General features: G+C 37.9%; 1 protein-coding gene across 1 annotated transcript; it reads right to left on the bottom strand.

Moving 5' to 3' along the window:
- Window positions 1–1,923: 1,923 nt before the first annotated feature.
- THBS1 (thrombospondin 1) lies at window positions 1,924–14,648 on the bottom strand. Its single transcript, XM_073639199.1, has 22 exons — window positions 14,489–14,648; window positions 12,834–12,920; window positions 12,112–12,689; window positions 11,884–11,959; window positions 11,361–11,548; window positions 11,156–11,269; window positions 10,959–11,052; window positions 10,137–10,310; window positions 9,074–9,250; window positions 8,630–8,803; window positions 8,421–8,548; window positions 8,178–8,330; window positions 7,848–8,066; window positions 7,469–7,576; window positions 6,820–6,979; window positions 6,475–6,593; window positions 5,264–5,498; window positions 4,929–5,156; window positions 4,512–4,783; window positions 4,314–4,411; window positions 3,822–3,961; window positions 1,924–2,839 (listed from the first exon to the last, which is right to left on the bottom strand). The coding sequence occupies exons 2-22, from the start codon at window positions 12,898–12,900 to the stop codon at window positions 2,832–2,834; spliced, it is 3,510 nt and encodes a 1,169-aa protein (XP_073495300.1). The 5' UTR covers window positions 12,901–12,920; window positions 14,489–14,648; the 3' UTR covers window positions 1,924–2,831.
- Window positions 14,649–15,473: the final 825 nt, after the last annotated feature.

Raw genomic sequence — 15,473 nt, 5'->3', positions numbered from 1 at the left:
GTGGAGTATTATACTCGTTGGACTTGGAGTGATCTTTGTTGTTTGTCTACTCCTGCCGAAGGTAAAAATGGTCTTGAATTTGCTCCATTTGTACACAATCAGTCTGACTGTGGATTAGTAAAGTCTAAACTCTTTAGAGATAGTTTTGTAACTTTTTCCCAGCCTGAGGAACATCAAGAACTCTTCTTCTGGTGACCTCAGAAATATCCTTTGTTCGTGACCATTCCAGAAACGTGTTGTGAAGATCAAACTTTGCAAGATCATTTTTCTATAAAATAATACAGGTAGCCAATTCACACCTGGGTTGTCAACCCATTGTTTGATACTACAGACCCTGACTTCAAAATATCTGCTAATTCTTAAGGTTTACATACCTTTGCCACTTGCAGACATATGATATTGGATCATTTTCCGCAATAAAAAAAAAAGATGTCTATGTCTGGCACGGTATTAAAAATGCATTCTCTTCTCTATTTCTCTACTGTGGCATCTGATGTAACATTCCAAAATTATTTTTTGGGCAGATTTATGCTTCAGAAATCAGAGGCATTCTTACATACAAGTTTCCTCTAAATATAGTGTTTTTTTTATTATTAGAATTATTTTTTATAGACACTGGGTTTCTATTTTAGAAAAAAAAAGATAATAATTGGAATTATATTTTTAGAACTTTTGTTTACTTTTTTTCACTTTTTTACTTAGTCCCACTTTCTGCAGTCTGTGTATATATATATATATATATATATACAGTATATGTATATACTGTATATATCTATCTATATATAGATATTTACATATAGATATATATATCTATATATACTATGTATATATGGATATATATATATATATATACATATATATATGTATAAATAACATTATTATTTTTTTTTATTTTAAATGGAATAATTTCAAAAGTTTAAATTGAAAATCTTGTTTCAAATGAAATCGCTGAGAGACGGAATAGATTTTTTTTCGTTTTATTTCATATTTTATGACAATATTCGCTGTACAATTTACAAAAAAAAAAAAAAATTTGAACATTTCGAAATGTGTACAAAAGGCATAGTAATCTCTTTATCACAAACAGTATACACTGATATTACAAAAAAAAACTAAAAAAAAATGGGACAGATATTGCAAAGCTCTTTTCAAGTGCAAAACAGTTTATACAAATAGGAGCCAGGACACTAACGGGAAGCATTTCCTCATAAATTATTTAAATAGCATATCTACATAAAAAAAAAAAAAATAAAAAAAATAACCCATAACACTAAACAACAGCAACACAAATAAAAAATAAAAATAATTTTTACAAAAAAAAAAAAAAATAATAATAATAAGCAACGGAATTTCTAAAATATAGAAAAAAAAAATATTACAATACTCTTTCATAATAATAATAACAAAAAAAATTAAAAATACTTTCCTGGGGAGGGTACAAAGTCATTGTAACTATATACACAACCGATTAACACTACAGTAGATTTTTTATGTTTTTTTTTTTATTCTTAAATATCTATCGATTTTTATTATTTTTTTTAATCCTCTCGAGTCCAAGACTTTTTCGGCTTCTCAGTCACACAATGAGGTAATATTTGTACATGCAGGTTTCATCTGTTGGTCTACTCTTTTATTATTTTTTCGTTTTGCAGCGGAGGACTGTCTACCTGCCGCAGTGTAATTAGGGTGTTGTATTACTGTGGAGAATGAGACATATGGTTTGCATTTTAACATTTCGCACAGAGAGTGCAGTGTACCTAAATTCTCCACCCCTCTTGCCTTGCTCTCCCTCCGGTTCACACACTATTCAGTCGCGCACATTTCTATAGTGCAGTTGTAAAGACAAAGTCCTAGCCACATGAAGGCTGAGCCTAGTCTACCCCCGCCTGATAGGCATGAACAACATCATTACCATGTGTCCTGTTTTTTTTTTTTTTTATTTATTTTATTTTCATCATTTATACCTGTATTTCCAAATTGATGCCATCAGCTGTTTTTGTCAATGCATTATTATTTTTTTTTCTTTGCACCAACAGATATGTATCATATCTAACAAATATATATATTTATATATATATTTTCAAAATGCTAAAAAAAAAAAGTGCATTTTGTACCCATTCGAACAAACATATGGTCCACCTGACACGCTCCACATTCTACATATAGACACTATCATCCAGGCAGTGATATGTTTTCTCCACCGATCATGCACGCGCCTGGATCAGCCATAACGCTACATCAGTATACCATGTATTAACAGACTTGGTGATTTCATAGGCAATGACAGAATGTTGTCTCTCAAACAAACACGACAAAAATTATAAAAAAAAAAACACCTTGTTTCCTGAATTATTGCAACTCTGCTCTTCGGTGGTGAAGCAACCACTCCAGTAAAATGTCAATTTTGTGCATTAGTAGTTTCTTTGTTGTTTGGTTCCAATATATTGTATAGATCGAAGACTTTTGAAGATGTTTTCTTTTTTCAAAAAAAAAAAAAAAAAGTGATTTCTAATGACATCTTTCTTTCTGTAGATATATTTTGTTAAGGCACTTGAAGGAGAAATGTCTTTAACGCCTTGGTTGACTTGTGCCTTTCTTTCCAAAAAATGGAGATTGACTCCCCAAGATTTCAGACCGAGCAAAACAATATATTGAAGTCATGTCGATTCCTTAGTTTTAGGTTCTGGAGTAGATATTTTCAACCAACAAAATAAAAAAAAGCAAAATAAAAAGGGGATGTAAGAAATTGTCCAGAGAGATGGACCAAATCTAACATATATGAAGGTGCTATGAGGTTTCGTAACATTCATTGAATGCATAAGATATGGACTTTATGAATCTGAAAGAAAGAAGAAGCAAGAAGTCAGTACTTAGAATTCATGACATAATCAGTAAGTAAAAGGTTTTAGTACACCTCAAAGACACATACAAGGTAAACATAATATACTCTGTAAAGTCTGATGAGTGGTACATAGGACAGTGACGCGGATGGCCTATGTTACAATGGTTGTGATGGCTAATAGGAAGATGCACCATACTTGTGTTAAACCACGAAACCTATAATCGTTTTTGTGCATTTTAGGCTGTGATCAGTTCACTTTGGGTAGAAGGGATTAGCAATGTACTGGTTCGTAGAAGTCTATGGGGTCCGAACACAGTTAACTCCACCTTTCTGATGAGTCCAGAGCTGAAAAGATACAACTCTTTGATGAGCACTTTGAGATTGTTGAGTGCTTGGGTGGTGAGACTGAAGCAAAAGGGTAGAAGCGCTTAACCAAGCACTGTTCTCCTTTGGTTGTTATTAACTTTCTTTGGGTAGATGAGAACAGCAGTGTATGAGCTCATAGAGGTCTACAAGTTTGTATAGAAATAACTCCACCTTTCAGAGAAGAGTCAATCACAGCTGAAGAGGTACATCACTTAGCTAAGAACTTCTCTTCCGTTGAGTGACCAGTGAGACTCTCCCCAATCATTGAAACAAAGAGGCAGAAGCTCTTAGTTGAGCATTGTCCTCCTTCAACTGTGATCAACTTTGCTTGGCTAAATAAGAAAAGGCAGGGTATGAGCTGATAGACGCGTAGGCGTTTTTACGTAGTTAACCCCACCTCTAAGGAGAGTCAAGCAGAATAGGTCACAGCCCAAGAGGAACAACACTTGACTGAGTGCTTCTGCCCTATTCGTTTCTGTGATCGGTGAAGGTCACTTTGACATGTCATAAGTTTTTGAAACATTTTACTTTTAAGTATGACTCAAAGTGAATGTTTGAGGATTTTCTTTTTGTAAAATGTAATAAATCTTACAAAGCTAATAACATTACTCACCTCTACATTCATATTTGAGATCTGAGAAAAACACCATCTCTTGTGAGAAGACGAATAGACCAAGCCTTCCTCCAGCGTATGTCTTATCATAAATCGGTCCTGAGTCGGCCATGATTTTCTTTCCTTCATACATAACAACACTAAAGGGAAACAAGAAAGAAAATGTGGTGAGCGAAAAATAAAAAAGCCAGAATATATCTTGTAAATGTCTTTTCTAAGGTGACTCTTCAAAAGACTAATATCAACCTCCACAAATGATATTGCTTTCAGTTGTACAGTAGAAGTAAAATAGTTGCTATCAAATGAGCGGTAATACCCATTTTATGCTCCTGCTTATATAGTGTGCATGTGGAGAGTACTGTCGAGGAATTCACTGTGGATGTATCTTAATTCTATTTTCCAAGCTCTTATTATCCTTTATATAATATATTGATAAACTTAACTCAATTTAAGGCCTTACATTTATGAAATGTAACCCTTAGATTTTCTTACCGAATGAATCCGGTCTTTGGTCTGTGAACTAAATGCCATCTATAAGCCGTGAAATCTTTCCAGCCTATTTCCCGAGGGTCATGCCACAAAGTACGAACCTGTGGAGAAGAATATAAACAGAGAAGACCATTAATAATGTGGCACACTGATAGAACCTAATGTCTTATACCTAGAACATTTCTGGTAAGATTGGCTTACCTGTCCCGCTGTGTTTCCAGTGTGCCACAAAGCATTACGCAAATGTTCTCCTGGCCCAGATGTTGAGTTCACAACCTTTATTGAGAGACCAGAGATACCCTGAGCCTTGGTAGGAGTCATGTCCCAATAGGTCTGGGTGATTTGTTTCCACATGACCACATAAAATCTGCTGCTTGATTGATAACCAAACACGAAACCAGCATAGTCATCATCACGCTCAGTGTTAATGAAGAAGGTGCCACTGAAGTCTACTGCACTAAACTCATCGAAACCTGAGGAGAAAACAAAATGGAGTTAATCTCCCTGCTAAAAAAAAAACCAATATGATCTACAATATGTATAGCAACTCTAAAACAGTCATCTGAATACCTCTTTCTGTTGTAGACATTTTTAGTTTTGACTTTTAGAGATACTAACCGACTGCAAGGCCAGGGTCACAGTTAACGGTCTGAACCAACTCTTTGCCAAAGTGTCTGACCATCCAGTTGGGATCAATCTGGGAAGTTCCTTTAGGATCCAACGGTACCATTTGGAATTTACGGAAATCAGTTGTACTAATCCCTACATTTTCTGGACAAACATCTTCAGCATCTGGGATATTATCATTATCAAAGTCGAATTGACACACATCACCACGTCCATCACCTGGAAATAGTAAAGAGTTTGCTTTGAGTCTGAAGCATCTTTTGATGTACCGGTCATTTATGAGTCTTATTCCACTTTCCATCGCAAACCATTAACTTTCAGCTTACCATTACTATCAATCTGATCAGGGTTGGCCACCAGTCTGCAGTTATCTTTTTCATCTGGAATACCGTCATTGTCATCATCATGATCACAAGCATCGCCCTTCCCATCTTTGTCATGATCAGCCTGATTGGCGTTTGGAATATATGGGCAATTGTCCAGATTATTTTGATGACCGTCTTCATCTATGTCTTCATTGCTGTCACATTGATCTCCAATAAGATCTGAGTCAGAGTCAGTCTAAAATAGAAGAGAGAAAGGAAGAACATCAGCCATCTGTATGGGAGGCAACTGACTTGAAGCCATGCAAATATAACTCGTCACCACAAACATTTGTTCAGACAACATCATATAATTGTTGACATGTGTACGAATGAAATATTCTTAATGAAGTAGATTTGGGCTACGGTGGATTTTAAGCTTAGGATAAAAGTGCCATGTTATTAAGGAAACTCGTGCTACTACTTTTATGTTGGCATATTGGCTCCCTATGATGGTATGCTGCCAACAATAGTAGTGGAAATCCTTTGGGAGCTCTTGGGAATGGAATGACTAAATCTGGTGTTGTACGTAGAACATTATTTTTGCAAAGATTATGTGTTTCTTGTTTTGTGGGAAATCATCCGTTGAAAGCAAAAATTCTGAATCGTGATGCTATTGAATTTATGCATGTGCCCAGCTTAATGAACAATGTAGGAAGATTAAAGAGGAAGGGCTTTACAAAAGTAGCTAATCCATGATATGCAGAATGGCACAGACAGGCTGATCTAAACTAGTAATCCTCATGATCAGCTATCCGCTGACGCTTACGTAGAGTCTTCTAACACTAGTGGAAAATATTGAAGTCTTATATGCTGAAACCTCAAAAGTCAGGAGAACATAGAAGGTAACATGGAAGCTATATTTGATGTTCCAGCTGGTAAATGCTTTTTTTCATAATGTCATACTGATGTGCCCTTCCTTATCTTTCCTCTTGGGTCAAGATTTCTTGAAATTATGTTTTTTTCCAAAGATAGCCATCTCATGCCATTCATCTATGAATTTCGATCAAAAAAGTAAAAAAAGGACACGTCAATACTATATGTCTCCTTTATGGGTTAGAAGGGTCTTGTAGACCTTCAAAGTCTCCATGGGTCAGTGTGACAACAAACTCACTTCCTGTAGTAATGGCTTTGCAATAAACCAGCTACAATTCTTAAAAAAAACGAGTGTTTACCTGTTGTGGATTGTGCTCCAATGGGCAGTTGTCACATTGATCTCCAACACCGTCTTTATCTGTGTCCCTTTGGTCCACATTATAGACATAGGGGCAGTTGTCTTTCTCATTAAGTATACCTGTAGAATCATAACACGTATGATGGGATTAAAATCTACCCCAACTTTGTTTCAAGGTAGCATATAATCAAATAGTGACTGACTAGCTATAGATGTTGTAAGAAACAATACATGTCAAGGATAATTCTACTATTACTAGCTAGGTTAGGTTTGGGTTGCACCACTAGCTAAAATTAGTTAATTCTCAAAAATTAGCAAAATGATCCAAAAATTAAAGAATACAAACCATCTCCATCGATATCCACAGCACAGGCATCTCCTTCGCCATTGGCATCTGTGTCAGCTTGGTCTGGGTTGTGGTTGTATGGGCAGTTATCACAACGATCACCCACATCATCACGATCATAGTCGTACTGAGCAGGGTTGTAAATAAGTGGACAGTTGTCCTGCAAAAAAGAATAGACTCTTTTAGCATTTTGCAATTTTACCACATTTTGTTATGTTTGTCCAGTTGACTTTTATGTTTTCTTTTCGACAGTTTGCTTGGACTACATAGAGGTAATATTTTTAGCCCAAGCAAACAGCTCTGAAGTTTTGTAGGCTTTGCTCAAAAAGTATCACTTAAATGTCAGAATCTACGTATGGGATTTAAGAAGGGTAACAACTGCTTGTTGCAAAGTTTTGCATCCCGCTGTTTGCGGGACTCTTAGGGTCAATTTCACTTTCAAAGTCCAGTCTTAGCAAAACACTTCATAGTATAATGCTGGCCAAAAGATTTCACAGTTTACTGGGCAAATGTCACAACTCTATGATATATTCTCCTACAAAAAAGGCAGCAGTGTTTACTTTACAGCTGTTTTGTTTAATTCAGAGAAAAGCCAAGAAACCCAATATCTGAGGTGCTGAAAACATGAATATGCTCATTGTTTTCTTACCCTATCATCTGGGATTCCATCATTATCATCATCATTATCACAAGCATCTCCCATTCCATCTTTATCATAGTCTTCTTGGCCGGAGTTGGGGAGGTTCGGGCAGTTATCCTGGAGAACACAATAGTTGGAGTTAATTGAGCACAGTTTGGCTGAAAGCTATTTCTCCCGACTCCCCCATACACTTGTACAATTGCTTTGACCAAGAGTGCATGTGTTTTTAAAGGGGAGAGTGGAGTAAAGCACTGCCAGACACCTCTGGTGACAGATTATCTCCTGGGAGAACAAAAGGATCAACAATGAAATTAAACTTGTCAATCCTTTCTTCTCTTTCATAATAGTTTTGGTAGGCCACCACACAAGACTTTCCAGATCTACTTACTTTTTTACAGTGATAAGTAGCATTAGCAACACAAGTGAGGTTCTCATTTGGCCATCCATCTAGATCTGTGTCTTCACCACAAATGATGCCATTGCCGGCATACCCTGGTTTGCATTCACATCGGAACATGGGATCGCTGTAATGGCCAAGGTAGATGCATCTTGCATTCTTGTTGCAGTTGTGTGTCCCATCGGCACAAGGGTTCTGTGGCTTGCAGACCTAGTATACCAATATAAAAGGTATGTTAACATGAACTATATTCTATACTTTACATTGACCATCCTACAACTGAAGCCAAAAACTGTATGTAGCTAGAAACGGGCAACTGACCTGTTTCTTTGCATTGGCATCCACAATGCTTTTGCCAAATGGTTGTGTGCCAGAGAATCGTGGAGGGCATGGGAGACAGTTGTATCCAGGTTCTGTGTTCTCACATCTGTGTACTCCATTAAGGTTGAAGCAGGCATCAGGCACCTCCTTGCACTGTCAGAAGAAATATATACGCCATAAATATAACATAAATGGTGATTACGATGTGTATTATGAAGCCAAGAATTAATGAAGGTGACAAACCTCATCAACATCTGAACACTCAACACCATTTCCTCGGTAGCCTGTTGGGCAAGACCCACATGTCCAAGATCCATCAGGGAAGCTTGTGCATTTAACTCCAGCAAAGCAAGGATTGGATAGACAGCCATCTTTAAAAAAAAAAAAATCTATGTTAAGATCTGAAAAAATATTTTTTGCAACTTCAAAGTCAATTTTTGTTTATAGCTCACCAATAGGGCAGTCTTGTTTGTTACAGATTTGGCTGTCAACATTTTCTCCCAGGCATTCTTTGCCACCATACTGGGGCTTGGGGTTGTTACAAAGACGCTCACGTTTCTGCATACCACCGCCACAGGTCAAAGAGCATGTGTCCCAGAGTGACCATGGTCCCCATTGGCCATTTACTGGAAAAAAATAGGTGTCAGACAAGAAGTTTATTAATAATTTCTTCTAAACGACTGAACAATGCATTCATGATAGAAACAAAGAAGGGTCTATGAAAGCCTATGATTTTCCCCCATGTGACCTTTAGTAAATCGTCACACTTATCACACACTGGAAAGTTGACATAATAAATCATGGCTTTGTTTCATTTGCGCATTTTGTGATCTTTTAGTGAATCTCCATTATTGTAACAATGGAAAAGAAGTAAAAAAATTATATAAAATACTCACTTGGGCAAGGATCCTTCTGGCATGGCTTGTTCTCCCGTCCTTCTCCGAAGCATTGCTTTCCATTTAACTGAGGAACCGGAGAGTTGCAAAGACGAATTCTAGTGATCTGACCACTTCCACAGGTCACAGAACAGGATGACCAGGGAGACCAGTGACTCCAGCCACCATCTTGCTTAACTAAAAGATATAAAATATTTGTATTTGTTACAACTCAAATCCTAAATCCAAAATCTAAAAGCCTGACTCATAAATCGCACAGATCAGTCTGTACCATACCGATGGGACATGTTTATTTCAGCTCTAAAGATGTAGTGATCCCAAATCCTAAAACCATCAAAGGACTAAAGAAACTTAAGAAGATTATATCTGAACTTTGAACGATTGTTGAAAAACAACTATAATACACAGTACATAAAGGATTAGAATTAATGAGTATGACGTCATTGGTGTCTTCAGGCCACCATACACATTAGATGGCTGTTGGTAGAACAATGCTTTGGCTGATCGTTCGTCCATCTCTCTGATACACAGGAGTGCTCTAAGAAAAAGTTGCTGATAGACATCTGTGCCGGTGGCATATCCTCAGGAGAACAAAGTGATCGGCAGTCTGAGATCAGAGATTGACATCTACCCTGACAATCAATATCTTGGTACCCCTTTACATATTAGAGTGTCAGCTAAACCTGTCTATATCAGTTGGTTTGATTCACATTAGTCTAATGTGTATGGGGGACTTTAGACTGACACATCGCCAACCCAAGTCTCTACTAACATCTAAATTCATATTCTAAATCTGATTTACTCACATCGATAGACATCTTTGGTGACATCTCAAAGAGAACAAAGTAATCATCAGTCTGAGATTGAACATGTCCGATGGACATCTACCACGACATTCAAAAGTCTGGTACCGCCAAATGCATTAGCGCGTTGGCTGAACTCGTCAATATCGGTGGATTTGGTCCACATTGGTATAATGTCAATGGGGGGCTTTAGACTGACACGTCGCCAACCCTAGCCTCTGCCAATATTTAAATTCATAATTCAAATCTGATTTACTCACATCGCTTATCACATTCTTGGATATGGCAAGACCTAGTTTGCACTGAAGACCCTTCACAACGATTATTAAGACTATCGCAAGATCTTCCTCTTTGCTGAACACCATGACCACATGTCACCGAGCATGGAGTCCAATCAGACCAAGGCGACCAACCATCATCAGGAGAGTCGCTTGCTGGAAAAAAGAACAAAAAAACACAACATTTAATAAATCATACATTACCCATTTCTTACAGTAATACTAAGACTTTATCTGGCCTACTGAAGCATAAGTTCAGCTATCATAAATCTCTTGTTTAAATGGTCCATGGTAATGGACAGATAACATGGATTGCATTTAAATTAAAGGCTTATTGAATCCAGACACATATGTCTGAGAAGGTGAACGAAACAGACTCATAACTTATGATAATTGGAAAAAGGTTTTAGTAGATACATGAGGATTTTGGCTGCACAAGCTGAGGATTTGTCGCAGGGGAGTTCCATACATGCCAAGGAGATAGAAATATGAAGCTCACAGGACTGAGCAGGTCTATCAACGTTCAGCACTTGCAGCTGTCCTACTTTCATGAGAGCTATTTTATCTCTGTCCTGAATCAACTTGTTCAGCATTTACAAGATTAATTTCTGCATATTTGTCGCTACGCCTTTTAAAATGAGATGTTCGACCTGAGGCTTCAGATGCAACTCGGAGCACACAAAAATGCTAATGGAGGTATGTGGGAATATGAATCATCAGCTTATGTTCAACAGGCTCTAGCTCTTCTTTCGTCTAAGTCCTCACACCTAAGCTTCATCAGACCACTATCTATAGAATACTTACGCCAACATCTGGGGCAGCATTCACCATCCGGAATAGTAGCGTTGGTGCAGGGCACAAAGGGGCAAGAAATTTTATGGCAGATAGTTATGGAGTTCTACCAAAAGAAACACAGAATGGATTTGGTCAATATTCATGATTTGGTTAAAAAAAATAAAGTTAATCACCCCCCAAGGACTTGGAGTAGAAAGTGGTTTTACCTGGCATGTACATTCAGTGCAGCTGTCCACGGTCCACTCATCTTTATTGTTGTATTTCACGCCTTTGTGTAGACAGCCCGGTGCTACGCTGGCAAGCATCTTAGTTTCCTCTCTCTAAAAAATATAGGATCAAAAGATTAAACTCCATATTTATTAAAGGCTTGTATTCATTTTTGTTTTAAACGATTGCTCAAATTCCACCTACCACTTTTTCGATTCTGTCTTGAAGAGTCGAGATGACGGCCCGTAGACCTTTCATTTCCAAAAACATATTGTTCAGGTCATCGCAGGAAAGACCGCAAACGCCATTGTAGTCTTTTGTCTTGTGGCCAATAAAATTAGTGCGAATGGCCGGGCGCGAGTCATTTACAGAATTGTCCATGTCATAGTTGACTGTAGAGAAAAACAAAAAAATGCAGAAATATAGAATTTAATCTTCTAACTGGAAAAATAATGCCTAGATCTCAACACTTGTAGAACTGATGACTTATCCTTGGTCATCTACTGAGTTCTACTCTACTGAAGTCCACCAAGATTAGTGATTTAACTAAGGGTGGACTATAATACCAAATTTAACTAATGTGGATGTTTATTAGGAGGTCTAGTCCCATTGTGATCATCCCAGGTAGGGATGTATGGTGCAAAACGTGCAATAATTAGGATGCTTTGCAAACGGCAGGCAGACTATCTTCAAGGTATGTTTGAGTCAACGGACTGATTGTACTTACAGCTGGAGCAGCCTTTGTTCCTAAGAATCACATCCATGCTGGTTCCAAACACAAAACGCACATTTTGCAGCACGCCCTGTTAAAAAGAGATGCATCAATTACCTTTGAGTAGTCCATAATGTCTTGAGCATTAACAAAGTGATGTAGTCATCACCACTAGTGTAAAAAAATGAGTTACGCCACTACCTAAGACTGATTCATTACATGAGTTGTTGTTGTAGGACCTACCTGAAAGTCATCTTTCACTCCTCCTTTGGCCACTCTAAGTTGGGAATTGCTTGCCAAATCTCCATTGAGAACATGATGGATAGGCACATCCAGCTCAGCATTTTCCATCTTGTCACATCCTACATAGAGCTGAGCTCGATCTTCTTGGATGAAAAGGGTAATGTTCTTCCAGTGGCCGGTGGATAGTCTAGCTTCCTCAACAGACACTACCTGCTGTTTGTTGTCTCCACTCATACTCAAGTCTAGTGTTCCAGCTTCACCGTTGGAGGTCAAACTAAATACATGGCCTGAGCCATCTTTTTTCTCAATAGACAACAGAGCGCCTCTGGTCTTCTTCAATTGTTTCAATGTCGCCAACAAGATAAAACCCCGTTCGGCTTGAATAGCATCCAGCAAATCTTGGAATTTATCTTCTGGAATTGGTGGTATCTTACTAGGATTTTCAATTTTATAAGCTGGGCTTGATGAGTCTGGACCTTTGGCTAGAAGGACTCCTAGGGCTTTACGGCTACCGATCCTACGGTTGAGTCCAGTCAACTCGAACAGGTCAAATACACTGTTGTCATCTGCTCCATTCTCTGTGATAGAGAAAAGACCGAATTCAAGCAATGTAAGAAGGTAATCTAAATCTTTATTTATCATCAAGACTCAACTATCAAGAGAATATATGAAATTTTAATGAACTCATCACTAGTTCCTCTCTGACCAGGGGTGAAACTTACCTGAAGCTTGGTTTGTGTGAGGTACAGCCAACATTACCAACAGAAATATTCCCTTCATTATTCCCATTCTCTCGATTGTTGCGATTTCTTAAAAAAAAAGGTAAAAAAAAATAAGATTTCTATAATTTCTCATTAATATCCATCTTTCAGCAGTCAGAAGCACTTTGCATACTAGTCCTTAGTATTTGCTACAGGTAAAGTATACCAAGCAGTAACGACGAGACTCTATGAATGCAACCCTGCACCATACCAAAGGGGCAACCCTGCAGCATACCAAAGGGGCAACCCTGCACCATACCAAAGGGGCAACCCTGCACCATACCAAAGGGGCAACCCTGCACCATACCAAAGGGACAACCCTGCACCATACCAAAGGGGCAACCCTGCACCATACCAAAGGGGCAACCCTGCACCATACCAAAGGGGCAACCCTGCACCATACCAAAGGGGCAACCCTGCACCATACCAAAGGGGCAACCCTGCAGCACACCAAAGGGGCAACCCTGCACCATACCAAGGGGGCAACCCTGCACCATACCAAAGGGGCAAAGTCTAATAAGAAACCAACTAATAAACTATTTGCAAGTACAAAGACTGCAAAGAGAGCACCGAAAAACCAAGTTCAATGACATTCATGATGATTGCATCCAATTAGATAACTACAGGTAAGCAGTAAAAACAAAGTGTTGCTGGAGGGCAGGGAGAAGATAAATCGCATGCGTAATATTACACCGGTAGTACAATATTGTATAATGTAAACTATCTACATATGCTAGATATACCTATATAAAACATTCAATAACTGCAGGTAAAAATATAATAATATTGGAAAATATAAAATCACCCAAATTGCCTATAGTTCAGTGACTATAAAAGTTACAAGTAAAGTCACATATCTGATCTAGATATATGCAATGTAGTATCTATCTATCTATACATATATATATATATATATATATACACACATACACTCTCATACAGTATATATATATATATATATACTCACACACACACATATAAAATATATAAATACATATTTATGTGTGTGCATGACACTATATTCATGTGCTATACATACATAAATGTATATGTATATTACATGTACATAGTATAGTACACACACAAATATGTGTGTGTATATATATATATGCGTAAATATATATTCTCACATGGATATGTTTATTATACTATATAGAAATATACATACAAATACTATCATGTATAAAAACACTAACTATAAATTAATAAACTATAAATATATCATTGTCTCATATATAAAAATAGTCTAAAATTGTGTTATATTTGTGCTCATGGATAAATGATTCAGAAGCTGAACCCCCAAGTAAAAAGAAAAAAAAAAACCCCAAAAACTGGTCTACTAATATACCAATAATGAATTATATTTTCGCTGCAGAATAAGTGACACTATAAACCGTACAATAAAGCTGTACGCTCAAATATAATAAAGAATAAAAAAAACATTAATATCCTAAAATAGTGACGGTAAAGCGAGTAAAGTCCCATTTCTGATAATACAAAATATAACTAATATTTAAAAGCAGATCTGGATCTAAGACATTTCAGCCCCTACGGAATGTGACATCCATAAGCAAGGAAGGTTTAGTAAGGTCAGCTCTCTACGCGCGTCCGCTTACGCTTCTTGGTGTCCTCACTGGGCACTAGTCCTGCTCGGTGGCTTTGGTCTCCTCTGCTGAGCTCTGTACTCCTCTGTGCTCTGCAGGCGTTCTGCTCTCTGCGCTGCTCTGCACTCCATATAAAGGAGCCTGCACATTCCTGGAGAGTCCTCCGGCCAATCAGCAGCTCCCGGGCAGGAAACGGGCTCCTGTTTATTCTATTACCTCACAACATGAGGGAGAGACACAACTATCACACAAGCTGCCCATTACCCTCTGACGCATGCACAGGAATTTCTACATCCATATTTCTTTTTTTTTTTTCTTTTCTTTCATTGCAATGAAATCCAACAAAGGAATACAGAAGAGAAAAGTGCATACCGACAAATTCCTGTACTGTGCCGCATAGGGGAACGACTCCTGCTGTGGGGGGCGATGGGCTACAACATTGGCGTTGCTAGGTTTTTTTGCCCCCCAGGAGAATTAGTTCATGTGAGGTGGTGCAATGGGGCATGATGGACATGGTGTACCCTATTTATTATAAAGAAAGTTGTGTCTGCTCCTTTTACCGATGATGTCATACATAGGACCCCTCGGAGCAGATGTGCGACTACTGCCCATCTATGCACACAAGGGGGGATTTATAGCCATCATCTCTCCTAGTCACCAGATAGGAGGACGCGCAGTGACAATTAATACTAATAACATAGCGCATGACATATAATACAATACAGGACGAACAATAAAAGATAAAACGAGGGAGGACATTGTTGGAGTTTTATGGGGACAGAAGATGATGCTGTGTGAAAACTGTACAGTATGACTTCTCAGTTACAAATTGTCTCTTCACAGTGAAAGATAGCAAAGTCTCTGACACCTTACGCTTCATTAGAGGGTCGACACTGACTTTAAAGGAAACCTTTTAGTAAGATCAATCCCCCAAACAACATATATGGACATGCAGGTTTTTGAAAGCTAAATTCATTGACACCTTTATATCTTCTAT

Source organism: Phyllobates terribilis, unplaced genomic scaffold (genome assembly GCF_046119375.1).
Source record: "Phyllobates terribilis strain yellow unplaced genomic scaffold, ASM4611937v1 Scaffold_7__3_contigs__length_470593459, whole genome shotgun sequence".
Lineage (NCBI taxonomy): Eukaryota > Metazoa > Chordata > Amphibia > Anura > Dendrobatidae > Phyllobates > Phyllobates terribilis.
Note: the sequence above shows the minus strand (reverse complement) of the source record. Positions and strands in the feature narration are given on the sequence as shown.

Bases quoted from the DNA above. Each gene is read 5' to 3' on its own strand.
- THBS1 (XM_073639199.1), bottom strand. From the start codon at position 12,900: ATGGGAATAATGAAGGGAATATTTCTGTTGGTAATGTTGGCTGTACCT. The intron at 5,499-6,474 runs GTAAACACTCGT...CTTCTATTTTAG, and splicing joins TGGAGCACAATCCACAACAG to ACTGACTCTGACTCAGATCT. The intron at 3,962-4,313 runs GTAAGAAAATCT...GTTTCCCTTTAG, and splicing joins CCAAAGACCGGATTCATTCG to TGTTGTTATGTATGAAGGAA.